The sequence below is a fragment of the Tachysurus fulvidraco genome, chromosome 10, assembly GCF_022655615.1.
Source record: "Tachysurus fulvidraco isolate hzauxx_2018 chromosome 10, HZAU_PFXX_2.0, whole genome shotgun sequence".
Taxonomy (NCBI): Eukaryota; Metazoa; Chordata; class Actinopteri; order Siluriformes; family Bagridae; genus Tachysurus; species Tachysurus fulvidraco.
The window spans coordinates 25,099,680-25,116,066 of NC_062527.1; the positions used below are offsets into that span (position 1 = coordinate 25,099,680).

Genomic DNA, 16,387 nt, shown 5'->3' on the forward strand with positions numbered 1-16,387 from the left:
TTATGTACTGTTTTATAATTACTGTAATGTCTTCTGTCAACACATGAAGTACTGCAAGGTAGGAGCTCAAAAGCACCAAGGCCTGGACATCTGAGAGGAAATGACATGTGACTGAGTTTTGCTGTGGGATTTGAACAGAGGGACTCATGGTAGTGGTTGTACAGGATAATTGCAGGTATTCATGTCACAGTATGTGATACACTGCTCTGACATCATCAAAGGGACGACAGGGAATGGAGTGTTGTGAAGGTGTTTTAATTCACAGCTGGATTACCAAGTCATGTGCTATGAAGTTTAGTATCAGCTTTCAAACTCAGGTCTAATGTAAAAAAGTGTTAGCTGAACATCTAGGTGCAGATCTGTATCAGAGTAAGAGACATAACATCTTCTGATTTATTCCTCACCACACTCTAACACCACACTGGTTAAAGTGGTAAATGACCAACTACTGACCTCTGATCAGGCTTTTGACCTCATGGCAGCTCTGTCAAATATGTAAATGAAGCTCAGAGGTGAGAAAGCTGGACTTGACTACTGAGTAAGTGTATTGTGTTTGTTAAACCGTGTCATTGTGCTGCATCACATCGTCCTCCTCAGCACCTGCAGCTGCAGCAGTCTCACTCACTGAGGTTTTTGTACGACGCTCTAACACTGTGTGAACCTTGAAGATTTGAATGTGTTGTAATGATCAGTTAGACAGTAATAATCTCCAGTATCTTCAGTCTGGACTCCACTGATGGTCAGAGTGAAATCAGTTCCAGATCCACTGCCACTGAATCGATCTGGAATACCTGATGCTCTAGTACTAGCCTTGTAGATCAGGGTTTTAGGAGCTTCTCCATGTTTCTGCTGAAACCAGGACAAACAGTATCTACTGCCACAGTCATTATCAACAGCAACATTAGTTTTACAGCTGATGGTGATTGTGTCTCCTGGAGAAACAGATTTCACTGCAGGACTCTGAGTCACAACGGCCTGACTTTGGGATCCTGAAAAAGGAGAAGGATGAAGAAATGTAGGTAAGATAATTATTAGATATTGAATAAATTTCACTGAGTGAAATCTTACCTTGAGCACAGAGGAGCAGTGTGCAGATGAAGACGCTGATCAAACTCATGGTTTCTGTGGGTGAAGTCGCTGAGCAGCAGCTCTCAGTCATGAAGTGTTAAAGTCACAGGGCTATAAACACTCACAGGGCACTGAAGCATGAGCTGATAATGCAAAGTGGAACCTCTCGCTTATGGACACGTGTGTGTATGTGTGTGTGTGTGTGTGTGGTCACTGTAGTGTAACAGAGGTTTTTGTAACATGAGTGTATCACTGTAATGATTATTGAAGACGTTGATGTTTCCAGTCTGGACTCTTAATAAGCAGAACAATTTGAACATCTGGTGAAAGTTCTCTTCTATTCTGAGATAAAGAGGACCACTCATCTGTCTTCGTGTAAATCTCTCTCTCACTTCACTGATCTCTCTCTCTTTCACTGCTTTAACAGCTTCTATTTATCTGGGTTGTTTGGCAGAAATTTTCCAGGTATGGACGAAATGATATACACCACTTTATCAGGACCCTTCACCTGTGTATTCATCCAGTTATCCAATTATTTACATTACATTTACAGCATTTAGCAGACACCCTTATCCAGAGTGACTTACAACTGAGCAACTGAGGGTTAAGGGCCTTGCTCAGGGGCCCATCAGTGGCAAATTGGACCTGGGGTTAGAACCCATGACCTTCCGATCAGTAGCCCAACACCTTAACCCTCCATTCTAGCCTCTATAACTTTGTGTCAGTAAGGCTTAGAATCAAGCTGACACTTGTGTCAGACTCTCTTCTTTCCAATGAGACCAAGCTCACCTCTGTGTGTCAAAGTATATGGGAACTGTACCACTTTTTAGGTGGGTATGTCATCTAGGCGAAAATCATGAAAATGGGGGGGCGACAGGTAGCACTTATGTACGTCGCTCTGGATAAAGGCGTCTGCCAAATGCTGTAAATGTAAATGTATGTGGCAGCAGCACAGTGTATTAAATCATGCAGATTTAGGTGAAGAGCTTCAGTTAAAGTTCACCTCGAACACCAGAATGGAGTAAAAGTCTGATCTCTGTGACTTTAACAGTAAATGGTTGTTGGTATCAGATGGGCTGGTTTGGGTTTTTCAGAAACTGCTGATCTCCTGGGATTTTCACACACAACCATCTCTAGTGTTTTTACAGAATGGTGTGAAAAACAAAACCATCCTGTAATCAGAGGGTCTGCAGTCTGAAACATCTTGTTGATGGGAGAGATCAGAGGAGGAGATCAGACTGCTCAAGTATTTTGGGAATACAGAAAAAATGTAAATTAGTTCATCTTAAAGATTGTTTAATCCTCAGTCCATCTTCTCTTCATCACAGTAACAGATCAGCATGTGTACAGTTCCATTACAGCACCATCTAGTGGCCACATGACTGAACATCAGACTACATTTCATCAGGTTGGGGTAGAACAGAAGACTGGTTTGTGTTGAAACTTTACAGATGATGAGAAAATGAATCTTTAAATCTAGAATCATATAGAAATAAATGTTGCCTCTTATTGAAAGATCCTGCACTACATTGTGTGTTACAGTAGTGTGTAGTAGACACTGCTCCTCTTAGCAGAAGGTGGAAATCATCAGATATCATTACACACATCAGCTGATTTCTCATCACAGCACGAACAGCTGATGAAGAGATTTCTGCTTTTTACGAAGGATTATTTTTTAAACATGAAGATGTTTGATGATGTTCAGTGGAGTGCAGCTTTAGCAGCTGTGCAGCTGTTCTCAGATCAGTGTGTGTTTCTGAGTCAGAGCACTTCCTCTACAGCTCAGGGAGGATTTTGTATACGACGCTGTAACCCTGCTAACAATAATAATCTCCTGCATCTTCAGACTGAACTCCAGAGATTTTTAGACTATACTGTGTTCCAGATCCACTGCCACTGAAACGATCTGGAATCCCAGACTGACGAGTAGTTGCAGCATAGATCAGGAGTTTAGGAGCTTCTCCAGGATTCTGCAGGTATCAGTTGAGCCAACTGCTAACACTCTGACTGGTACTACAGGTGAGAGTAACAGATTCTCCTGGAGAAACAGACTGAGATCCTGGAGACTGAGTCAGGACGATTTCCCCAAAAGACTCTAAAGAAAAGGATGCAGAGTTAAAATAATGGAAACAGATGTAGTAATGAGTGTGAGAGTGATGTGATGATGTATATGAATAATAAAAGTAAAGAGAATGTCTCACGGTGAGCGAGGAGTCCCAGTGTCCCCAGCAGGAGACTCAGTACCATCATCATTGTGCTGCGTGTCAGTGGCTCTGAAAGGACTGAACACACTCTGATCAGCACTACAGCTCTTAGAGTGTGTGTAGCAGTGACACAGAACACATATGCAAACACCACAACTGTGTGTGTGTGTGTGTGTGTGTGTGTGTGTGTGTGTGTGTGTGTGTGGTCACTGGAGTGTAACAGAGGTTTTTGTACGATGGCTTCATTATAATGTATCACTGTGGTACACTTTTGGTGGAGGAACCAAACTCATCATAAAAAGTAAGAATTTTATTTATTTACAATGAAAGAAATTATGAATTTATTTTCAATATTTAATTGTTGAAAAAAATTAAATACTATTTCATTAAAATAAATCATTTAAAAATTTTAAATGTTAAAAATAGCTCAGTGTCTTAAATATTCTAAATCCAGTGAGAGAATAAATTCAGATGTTTGTGGTGTTTACTTGAGTTCAGTGTCTAGTGATGAATTTTCATTGAGGTTCATCACCAGAATAAAGCTGATCAAAGTTCTGGTTAGTCCATGATGTAAAGAGTAACTAGTGAATGTTCTGCTGCTGGAACACATTTGTGCTGCTGCAGAGTTTCCAGTTTTGTCTCTGTTGGACTTCAGATCATTTACAGAATAAACTCACTGAGTGTTTCAATGGACTATTCAATGCAGTTACTGAGTAGAACTGAGTGAAGACTAAATCAGATAGAAGATGAATTGTGGTGTGGAGGTAAATCTGGTGGCTTCCATACAGTATGTTCTCTTTGTTTCTTAGTGGACTTGTTTGTTAATGGACTGATGTTTGTCCACTGAAACTGTTCTCAACATGAAGCCTTCCATGTGTCTCTGTTCATTTAGAGTTAGAAACTCAGTTTTAATCCTGCTGAAGGTCATAGAAGTTTCCAGATGTTTCTACTGAATTGTGAGAACAATGTGGATCACTGCTGAACACACATTAATGTTTCCAGTCTGGATTCTGAAAAAGCAGTAATGAGTAAATGTTGTGTAAGTGTGTGTAAAGGTGTGTTTATTGTGTGTTTGTGATCTACAGAAGGTCCCACGGTGAAGCCCTCCGTGTCTCTGCTCCCTCCCTCCTCTCTGCACCAGTGTGAGGAATCGGCCTCGCTGCTCTGCCTGCTGTCTGCCTACTCTCCACAGGGGGCGTCGGTGAGCTGGACGGTGGACGGCTCGGCCGTGGAGGACGGGGTCCTGACCAGTGCAGAAGAACAGAAGAAGGACGGTTACACACGCAGCAGTACCCTGACCCTCAGCAAAGCACTCTGGGAAAAGGGGGAGGAGTTTGTCTGTACGGTCTCCCACGAGGGCGTGGATCATCCGGTCACGTTCAGAAAGAGCCAGTGTTAAGGCTAACAGCTCCAAGATAGAACTGAACACTGAGCTGCTTCCACATCCATCTACAATAGAGTTTCAGTTCTACACAATGCTGACATTTCTGTCTTTACTCTCTTCACTGTCCTGTTGCTCTTCCTGTAGTTTTGCTCTGCTGAAATAAAGCTTCATTTTGGACATTGTGTGTTCTTTTCTTGGAGTTAATAGTCATTATCAGTGTGAGGAGAGAGTGTGTTTAGCTGTAGATTCAGGGCTGTGTGTTGTGCTTCAGTGAGTTTGGATGAAGAAAGTTGAACATCTGGTGAAAGTGCTGCTCTATTCTGGGAGAAAGAGGATCACTCAGCCGTCTTCATGTAAATCTCACTTTCTCTACACTGCTCTCTGATTTCCTGCTTAAAACTGACTCTGTGTGTTTATCTGGGTGTGGAACAGGAAGCTGGTTTCATGTCTTTATTTAGAGCAGGATTTATGGTTGAGGGAACTGACATTAAACACTTATTTAAGTCACAGACAAATGCCCTGCTTGTCTATTGTATCAATGCCAGGCCATTAACATGTAGATGTAACGATTGTAACATCTATAATGTAGTGATGGGAACTATTCACTATTCACTGAGCCACATCTTTCTACAATACAATGTGTAGAAATTCACAGTGCTGGGAAACGAGTCAAATTGACCCGGTGACTTAAAATCAAGACAAATGAAAGTAACTTTTATTTGAGCATTGTTTTTAAACCAAAAATGAACACAACAGCCAACCACAATATAATATTGCCAATATGAACACGTATATTTATATGTGGGTCGCCACAGAGCACATGTGATGTGTCTTTACATTGTCACAATACACACTATGCACATGACACAATGTACAGAAATACAAACATTTCTAGGTAGAAATGAAGAAGGTGCATATGTGGGCATCTACACAGTATATGATCCAGAGGTGGGAAGTAACGTAGTAAAAATACTTCGTTACTGTACTTAAGTACATTTTTCTGGTATCAGTACTTTACTCCACTATTTATTTTTCGGACTTTTTACTTTTACTTTTACAGTACAAAACAAACCAGTTAAAGTTGAATTTTACCTTTAATCTTTTATTTTTTTATGTTGGTGCACAATAGTTTTAAACATTTCTAAGTGAAGGACTGACAGCATAGTTTTCAGGAACAAGAAATATGGTTATATGCTGTATTTCTTATGCTGTTAATCAAGTCATGTCCAATCACACACACACACACACACACACACACACACACACACACACACACACACACACACACACACACACACACACACAAACGTGTTTGGCAGAAAGAACGTCCCATCAGTGTGTTCAGTTCTAATTTCCAATTTTGTTAAACCTGTTATGGACCTCGCCCCATATTTTCATGATTTTCGCCTACATGACCTACCCACCTAAAAAGTGGTACAGCTCCCACATTCTTTGACACACAGGGGTCACACTGGAAAGAAGAGAGTCTCTAGTTTGAGATACAAGTATCAGAGTGATTCTAGGCCTTACTGACACAAAGTTACAGAGGCTAGAATGGAGGGTTTTGATTTCCGTCTGAGTTGTTTATTGATAAACTGATTAATCTTATTGCTGTAAAACATGTTAGGAGCTAAACAACAACTGAGGGTCATAGCCACATGTCTTGGCTTTCACCAAAAAAAAAATTTCAAATCAAAAGACTCAAAAATGGATTTTATATGAATATTTTTCTACGGACATGTCCGTCCGGTCATGTTTTTCTTGTTTACTTGTTTACTGTATAAATTTGAATTAAAAGACTGCATGGTCAGTTTAAAAGTCCTAAAACGAACAGAGCCTCCCTGTCTACAAGTCTGCTGTGAAAAAAGGCCTGTAACCTGTAACCTGTAACCTGACACCCTGAGCTGTGAGAGTGTTACAAATTTGAGAATTGCGCTATAAAACCATAGTGCACACTTCATAGACGTGTCATGTTGTATACCGTTGGAATCATCTCCTTATTGGCTAAAGAGCTGTAAAGGTCCCGGATCATGAAATCGCTACTGGAGGGAGTGTGTCCCACCTAGGATGGAGAGACATTATTGGCTTCTCAGCCGTCTATCTCTGCACTACAGGCACCGGTTGGCTCAAGTGAGGGCTTGTTTGATTCGTTAGGCCCTGGACTACAAATCTGATGCCTCAGTGTAGTTTTATAAGCCTCCTGGGAGAAGTGAGAGCCGAAACAAAGGACGGAAGTGAACTGCTGTTTACAGTTTTTGGTCAGAAACGTAATATTTGTGAGGCGAGCGTTTTGGATTAAAGTGTTTTGGATTAAAAGCTTACATATTCCAGTTCCTTGGACGCTTGGGGATTTTTTACAAGCATTTGTTTTGGAAAATATTACCCCAGTAAAGAAAGGGAAGCGTTTAAAGGTAAGTGAACAACTGGACTAGCGCCGCCTAGTTCAGGTGACTATCAACATGGATTAAATTAGTATGATGGCTATAAATCATATTATGCTTTGTGTGTGGGCTTAATAAAATCCAGAGAGTCTAAGCTTTCAAACAATATAAAATGTAATCACGTATTTAGAGGATTTAATGTTTAACAGCTACAACGAAGTTGATGCAGCCTCATCCCCTAGTGGTCGTGTGCCGTGGACGGCACGCCGGTCCATAAACAGTCTCACAGTTTTGAACTTGTGAGAAGAAAAGAGCAGTTTGAACTTTCAGACCTCAGCAAAATGAAAATGACTATTGGACATTCCATCCATCAAGGTTGCAGGGAAATATGAGTTGTTGCTCCCTCTTTGTGGTTCCTCCAACCTTTCAAGGTTTAGGAAGCTTCTTCAGCACATCATTTAGTGGGACAGATCCTACAAAGAGGTGGAGGTTGAAGCCATGGGTTGATCTTCTACAGAAGTAGACAGCACATCAGGGTTTGGTCTGTCTGACACCATGAGATGGTCAGAGGAGCACTTGGTATGCTGAACCAGATGTTCAAAGAACTCTGCAAAGGTGTCTTCATTGATCCAACCACTGGTTCAATTTAGCCCACATCATCTGGCTCACTTTGCCCCATAGCCACCATTTTGGTAAAAATGGCCTAGCTTAGCAATTCAGGCTAACTTTTAGCTTGATGATTCACATGGTTTTATATGTTGACAAATCACCAAAATGTACCATACACAACTTTAGACCTAGATAAATTTGCTTTGGCACAACAGCGAGTATACCTGAAATGCAGAAAATCAACTTTAACAAGCAAATAACTGTTTTTGTGAAAAAAAACTAATCACTTGTCCCATGTGCTTCTCCTCTTCACAAAAAAATACAAATGATGGAGTCCTTCAGAATGTATGGTCACATTACACCAAATTTGACCAGAAACAGGCGGTGGGTCAACTTACCCACTGGGTCATCTTACCCCACTCTTCCCTATATATATATATATATATATATATATATATATATATATATATATATATATATATATATATATATATATATAAATCAATAAAACATGACGTCCGGTTACCAGCATGACACTAAACAGTAGTAACGGCGACTTTTTACTTAAGTACATGTCAGAGCCCATACTTCTTTACTTTAACTTGAGTAAAAGAGTATAGTCACTACTTCTACTTTTACTGGAGTCTTTTAAAAAGTGAGTATCTGTACTTCTACTTGAGTAAAGGATGTGTGTACTTTTGCCACCTCTGATATGAGGGACATGGGATCACAGTGTGGTCCCTGCAAATGGTCATTTGTACAGACCACCCTGTGATGTGGTTCACATGTTAGTCTTGTCATCATCAGATGGCTGCAGACCTGGCTGCTTCTTCCTCTTTCTTTTCCCCCAGTAACAACCTGGAAAGAAGAGGATGATGATGATTAGAGTGTTTTATTGCTGATCCCAAGACACAAACAACTTACATTCATAAACATACTCCACTGTACACATGCTCAGAGACGCTTACCTGCTGGCACACAAGGTGACATTCTGTCCTGGATCCCTCACTGTACAGCAGCTGGGTCCTTGGTACATGTTCCGTCCTTTGTACATGTGGTATCACATGTGTCTTCCACATCTCCTTAGAGAAGATGTACCTCTTGTACCACTTTGACACGTTAAGACATTATTGTTGTTACTGGCTGTTCTGAACAGTATGTGAAGACAAACATGGACTTTCTCTTTAGAAGCTCCTGGCCCAGGTTGTAGTTTGTGAACAAATTGTTACAGGTTATGTTGTTCCAATCAAATGTCATAACAAAACTGCATTTTTGTACCTTATAGATGATGTCAAGACAATATAGTAGAGTGTGAGACGTAAATATGTCTCACAGCTGCAAACAAAAAAGTCCTACAGTATATGACCTTTAACCCTACAGTATTCTAACCCTACAACTGAAGGGAGGGTTGCAAATATGTGATGTTCACCAATTTTATTTTACATGTTCAGGAAGTTTTAAGCAAAAAAAAAATACTTTTAACTATTTGTTAATTTTTTAAAAACTATTTGTTAATTTTTTTTTAAAACGTGTAGGTCAATTTGACCTGCAACATACTGTAATGAGAGGGTTAAAGTCTAAACAGGTCCTAGATGCATGTCCTGAAAATATCTGGTCCTCGATTCAAATCACGCTCTTGGCATACAGTATATTTGTCTTAGTTTTCATTTTGCTAAATAAAAACGCATCAAATTTTTAAGAATGCTTGATGGTAATAAATGATCCAAAATCGTTCCTTTTTAATTTAAGCAATATGTCTGTGAAGATTCTCAGTCATCCAGATGAAGTTTTCTGAAAGTTGTTCTCAAGGCACATCATTCTCCCAGAAGACAGAACAGTAGAAGTAGGATGGTGAGAACATTGCTGATAACACCCAGCTCTGCTCCCCTAGTAAGCATAACATAGTGGTGTTCTCTCCCTCACGTCTGACAGACAGATACTGTAGGTCAATCTGCAAACTCTGGTATTCACCTCCTGCAAATCTGAGGATTCCTATTAAAGCTGATGTCTCTAATAGTGCAGTGTTGTTACGCTTGGTGATGCATGTTTTAATATATATAATAAAAACTGACTTTAATTTGCACAAGTTCAAAACCCACAGTGTCACCAAATATAACATCCATCTGTCTGTCTGTCTGTCTCTCTCCAGTGTGTGATAATGACATTAAAGTTTCAGGTCCTTCCTACTATCTTCCTCCTGGACAGGTACAAGGTGAAGGAGAAAACTGCTTCTATACTCTTAAAAAAAGGTTGTCTCTGACCTGTAAAGTCAGGGTCAGAAAGTGTTTGTGAGCAAAGCCCCATCTTCTAATTGCATTACAACAGCTAAAAATGTGGGTGGCTACATTAGAATATTCACACGTCCTTGATTGCCTGTATAGAGGTGGGCTCATGACAACCACCTGATAAACGTGTGATGATTGCCTGACTAGCACCTGTCAGGTGCAGGAAAAGAACAATTTTGAGCCGCTACATCTGTATGTAATCACTTTTACCTTATGAACTAAAAACATCTACAAACTTAGTGATTACTTCCATTTGCCTTTGGAACAGTGAACATATTGTTTTTCTCTGTTATTATTTGTTTTATTTTTTATGTATGGTGTGAGATCTGTCCTATCGGTACAGAGAACCATGCCGGTTTCCAAGATGGCGCCGCTGTGTTTGGCCTGCCACTTGCTCCTCTGTTTTTTCATGTTTGATTTTGCTACTGTCTCATCGTTAATTGTGTATGATCGCACCTTGCTGATGGAACTGCGTTGTACAACGAATCATCTCTTAAATACCCAGTCCTTTAAACCACCACCGCCACTGTTGACATTTATTCCTCCTTTCCTGAGACGCCCTGTCTGTCTGCTACCAGGCAGGACGCGGTCGGAGAGGCAGGTTATATGTCAGGCTGAGGACTCACCTGGATTCTTCGTCTCCAAGAGGTCAAGATCAACCAGGAAGTGACAATGATAGAAGATCGCGGGAATGCTATCGTTGGCTTCAGCTGGTTGGCTCCAACACTGGCGTTCCGTTTCCGCGTCCCCACCGCGCTGAAACATCCACTCAGGGTTGTATCCAAGGAAATCTCCGTCCAATTCTTCGTGTGACATCGTCGCCTGTCAACTTGTCCACGTTCCGCATGGCACTTTGTAACACCAGATCGCTCAATAACAAAACATTTATCCTCAATGATGTAATCTCCTCCCACAATCTGGATCTGTTTTTCTCTCAGAAACTTGGCTTACCCCAGGTGACGTCAGCGCCTTTTCGGAAATCCTCCCCTTTGGTTACCTTTACCTAAACACACCGCGGCAAACGGGTAGGGGCGGAGGGATAGCCAGCATACATAGACAGTCCCTGAAGTGCCGACAGTTGTCCACTAGAGGGTATTCGTTTCGAGTCACAAGTGTTTGTGCAAATTTGCCGTCGCATTATTACCTCATCTACAGTCGATGTCTTTGCTGCTGCTTTCTCTGTTTCTGATCTCGCCTCTACTGCTGAATTGGCATCACCTCTTTGCCCAGAACGTTTCCTCGCTTCCTTCCATACCACCTGCTCCCGGATTATGGACTCTGTTGCGCCCTACAAGGTTAAATCGACCAATCTTGCATTAGACCCCTGGCTCAATGATACAACTCGGGCCCTCAGGTGCCGGTGTAGACAGGCTGAGCGAAAATGGAAGAAGGATAGGTTGCAGGTGTCTCTGGAGATGTTTAGAGACAGTCTTGCCACCTATCAGAGTGCACTGAAGGAAGCTAAAGGACAGTACCTTTCTGCTCTCATCAATAACAATAGCCACCGCCCTGGAATTTTATTCAGCATTATCAATTTTGTTATAAATCCGGTGTCTGTCGCATTGAATGACGTATCTGTAAACATATGCAATGCATTCAAGCAACATTTTTTGGACAAGGTTTTGTTTGTTAGGCAAACCATTACACAAGTCCCCACTGTTGCCATGTCCACTCGTGCGGCGCAATGTGTGCTAGAGAACTTTGATGCAGTTACTCTGGCGGACCTGAAAAAAGCTGTCCACGAGTTGAAGCCTACCACCTGCCCCCTAGACGCTGTTCCTACCAGGATTTTGAAGGAGATGGTTGACATCATAGGTCCCATCCTTGTCCCCTTCATAAACAGCTGTTTTAGGGTGGGTACTGTTCCCGCTGCTCTCAAACACGCTATTGTGAGACCACTGCTCAAGAAACCCAACCTTGATCCCTCCATATTCTCCAACTTCCGTCCTATATCTAACCTATCATTTCTGTCTAAGTTGATGGAGAAGCTTGTTTCCGCACAGCTGCACCTTCAACTGCACGGCATTGGTGATACTTTTCAGTCCGGTTTCAGGTCAAGACATAGCACTGAATCAGCGCTATTGAGGGTCCATAATGACATTCTTAGAGCCCTGGATGGGAAAAGCTCTGTGGTTTTGGTATTACTGGACCTAACCGCTGCATTTGACACCGTGGATCATGCCATCCTCATCTCTCGTCTTCAACATGTTGTTGGTCTGCAGGGTGCAGTGCTAAATTGGTTCTCATCATACCTCACTAACAGAACCTTTTCAGTAATGCTTAATGACTATTCTTCCTCGGTTGCTCCTCTATCATCTGGTGTGCCTCAAGGATCTATTCTTGGTCCTACTCTGTTCTCACTCTACATGCTGCCACTTGGTCAACTCATCTCCAATCACAATGTTCAATTTCATTTCTATGCTGACGACCTCCAGATCTATCTTCCTGTGATTTTGAGTAATCGTTCTGCATTGGACCCGCTCCATAATTGCCTTCAGGATGTCAAACAGTGGCTTTCCCAGAACTTCCTTCATCTGAATGAAGAAAAGACTGAGTACATCCTGTTTAGCCCAGATTCATCCAGCAGTTCTCTTAGTTTTGGTTCTCTAACACCTCAGTTTGCTCCTACCGTGCGAAACCTGGGTGTTATCTTTGACAAGGGAATGCATTTCGATAAGCAAATCAGTGCATTAGTGAAGGCGAGCTTTTACCAGTTAAGACTACTCAGCAAGGTAAAATCATTCTTGTCTCAAGCTGACCTTGAAAAAGCTATACATGCCTTCATCAGCTCAAGGATTGACTACTGTAATGCTCTCTACACTGGACTTAATCAATCACTTCTCAATCGGCTTCAAATAGTACAAAATGCGGCAGCACGTCTTCTCTCCAACACCTCCAAAGGCTCACACATCACCCCTGTCCTCCACTCGCTTCACTGGCTTCCGGTGCGGTTTAGGGTGGAGTATAAGGTCCTTCTCTGTGTGTTCAAGGCCATCAATGGTCTGGCCCCAGCCTACCTCACAGAATTAATAAAGGTCTACCACCCAGCCAGATCTCTCCGCTCCTCTGGACATACCTCTCTGGTCATTCCCAAATACAATTATGAGAAGTTTGGAGGCCGGTCATTTGCCATCAAGGGACCAAAGCTGTGGAACGCACTTCCAGCACATTTACGATCCATGACTGTGCTGAGTGTTTTTAAATCGCAGTTGAAGACATATTTATTCATACAAGCTTTTAACGCATAGACCCGGTTTCAACTGCTATTTTATGTTTCATTGTGTTCTTATTGATTCTATTTATTTTCTTTTTTATTGTTGTTTTACTGGAAAGCACCTTGTGCTCCTTTTGGCTGTTGTAAGGTGCTCTATAAATAAAATTTGATTGATTAATTGATTGATTGATGAGAAAGGTCTGAATGGTGATGCCATTTAATCCAGTGTGAGAATGTTTTAGTGAATCTGAATATTATGCTGATACCCCAGATTTGTTGAGCTTGCTTCATGCTACAGCCATGATAGAATATTTCTAGTTCACTCTGAGCAGAAGTCTGAGTCTGCTGCTACCACTCGGTTGATATCAGAGAAGAAAGTGCAAAAAAAAAAAACAGAGATTGAATAGAAAAACACTGCAAAGTTTACTGAGACCTACAGGGATATGTATACAGTAAAAAGGTGCAGTATTCAGTGTTATCTATGGGTAAATTTGGTACCAAAACAACAAAAACATACGTGATGGTTAACACATTTAATGATAGTATGACGAGCTCGTTATGGAGTTTCGGGTTCGGCACATGTTTATCAGAACAGATCATAACAAATGTCCAGGTGAAATCAAAGGATATCACAGACATAGATGAGGTCATAAACAATTGGTAACACACAGTCATCCCAGGCCCAAGTGTACAGAGTGTGCCAAAGTATACTAAGAATATATTAGTCTACTTCGGCCCAAACAGGACCTGTGAGCATTAAAGACCTTTTTCCCTGATCACTAGTCCATCCCACAGCCACAACCTCACATGACAGTCACCCTTTAAGGTCACACATGCCAGAGGTCAGAGGGTGGTCCTGTCCAACAAGAAGTAAGACCTACTTTCAGGTCAGAAACACAGTAGTACTAACACATGAGATATGTGTTATGACACATGACAGGTCTATGGGAGGAGACAAAACTAAAAGTAAAACAATAAGAAAAGATCAAAAACAAATTTTCCATCTGAATGTCACACAGAACAGGAGCTGTGTGCTGAGAGAAGGTGAATATGTGACAAGCTTCTTACTGGAACCCAAAGGTATTATGTTGTACATCTTTGTATATAGTGTGTGTAGGGAACTGAGAAAATATGCCTGGTTATTATCTCTAAATGATTTGTATAACAAATCTTTGTATGTTTAAAATATATGAGGTACAGTGAGAAGACTTTTGGCTTCGTAAAATGGCAGAGTGGCGTAAAACTTCATAAATTTCCTCAGTTTTACAAACTTCTGGGGATACATTTTGTGTATTGGCCAAAAGTATCGAGCTGATAAGTGAGTTCTACTAAACAGTCTGGGGAGAAAGCTCTGTGAGGAGAAGAGGACCATGAAGAATTGAAGGATAAGTTGGAAACAAGGTTATGAAACTACATCGGCAACTGTCTTAACAAAGCTCCTTGTGTCTCAGTTATCCAGTGAATGTGTTTGTGGACCACAAAGTTGTGTGAGTTCATGACTGATATGTTCCTGTCCATTGCATGTTGAGTGGAAGTTTTATATTGAAACCATGACGTGCATCAATGATTCGAGCCCAAATGTGATTACAATATAAAGCTCAACATGCAATGGACAGGAACATATGAGTCATGATCTCACACTTTGTGGTCCACAAGGTTCTCTTTTTGAGAGACATGTAATTAAAGTTCTCTATATAACTCTAAGCATTGATGCTTACCAGAGATTAGGAGAAAAGAAGGATTACATGTGAACAGAACATTTGTTATATGGAGACAATTGTCTGGTAAAATCTAGTAAAAAGAAAAAATGCAGCTTTAGCAGAATCAGATCAGTGTGTGTTTCTGAGTCAGAGCACTTCCTCTAACGCTCAGGGAGGTTTTTGTACGACGCTGTAACACTGTGTGTACGGATAGCTCTCACTCTGCTGACAATAATAATCTCCTGCATCTTCAGCCTGAACTCCAGAGATTTTTAGGAAAAATTCTCTGTCAGATCCACTGCCACTGAAACGATCTGGAACCCCAGTGTAACGATTAACATCATAATAGATCAGGAGTTTAGGAGCTTCTCCAGGTTTCTGCAGGTACCAGTTGAGCCAACTGCTAACACTCTTACTGGATCTACAGGTGAGAGTAACAGATTCTCCTGGAGAAACAGACTGAGATCCTGGAGACTGAGTCAGGACGATTTCCCCAAAAGACTCTAAAGAAAAGGATGCAGAGTTAAAATAATGGAAACAGATGTAGTAATGAGTGTGAGAGTGATGTGATGATGTGTATGAATAATAAAAGTAAAGAGAATGTCTCACGGTGAGCGAGGAGTCCCAGTGTCCCCAGCAGGAGACTCAGTACCATCATCATTGTGCTGCGTGTCAGTGGCTCTGAAAGGACTGAACACACTCTGATCAGCACTACAGCTCTTAAAGTGTGTGTAGCAGTGACACAGAACACATATGCAAACACCACAACTGTGTGTGTGTGTGTGTGTGTGTGTGTGTGTGTGTGTGTGTGTGTGTGTGTGTGTGTGTGTGTGTGTGTGTGGTCACTGGAGTGTAACAGAGGTTGTTGTACGACGGCTTCATTAGAATGTATCACTGTGGAGGACTTTTGGTGGAGGAACCAAACTCATCATCAGTAAGTCTCTCTTCTTTATTCAACATTCCATTCATTTATTTTTGTTGTTCATCAAAATATTAAAGTTTAGACAAATAGAAAAATGTGGACATCATAAAGAATTTCTGTTTGTTTATTCATTTATTCATTTATATGTCTTTATAATTTGGAGATAAGGAATGTGGAGTATGTTTTGATGATGAGACAGTTTCAGTAAAATAAAAATAAGAGAGAGGAAATTAAAAATCAGGAGTTAGCTGTTAGCTGAATAAGTAGACAGTGTGTTCATCAGTAAACAGCACTTTCACATTCACAGCTTCTGAAGTTCATATTGTGTGCTGTGAAGGACATGGTAGAAAACTTCATCCTGTGTCTGTTAGCCTTCTGTCATGTTACTGATGGACTGATTTTGAATCTGGAAACAAAGATAAACAGTGTGTAGAAAGGTGGATGTGGTGTGATGTGGTTATTTCCATCACTGAACTGATTTCTCAGCTTCTTTGCCAGATATGATTTGTGTAATGGAGTAAATCTTCTTCTCTGGAAACTCAAAGGGAAGGTGTGATGTTTTCCAGCCCTGACTGTGTGGAATATCAGTGTATTTCCATCAGTGGATTTATTTTTCTGTA

At 41.0% G+C, this 16,387-nt stretch overlaps 1 long non-coding RNA gene and 2 gene segments (V, D, J or C); 1 reads left to right on the plus strand and 2 right to left on the minus strand.

Moving 5' to 3' along the window:
- LOC113634003 overlaps positions 1-16,387 on the minus strand; it is a 94,532-nt gene that overhangs the window by 60,382 nt on the left and 17,763 nt on the right. Inside the window, 1 exon segment of the V gene segment in view lies at positions 15,054-15,115. Within this exon segment, the coding sequence occupies positions 15,054-15,115 (62 nt within the window).
- LOC113642149 lies at positions 2,876-3,464 on the minus strand. The segment is given in 2 exon segments: positions 2,876-3,163; positions 3,270-3,464. Coding segments are annotated over 2 exon segments (330 nt in total).
- On the plus strand, positions 3,513-4,833 carry LOC113642158. The gene is made up of 2 exons (XR_003440477.2): positions 3,513-3,573; positions 4,358-4,833. It is a non-coding gene; the product is annotated as an uncharacterized LOC113642158 (long non-coding RNA).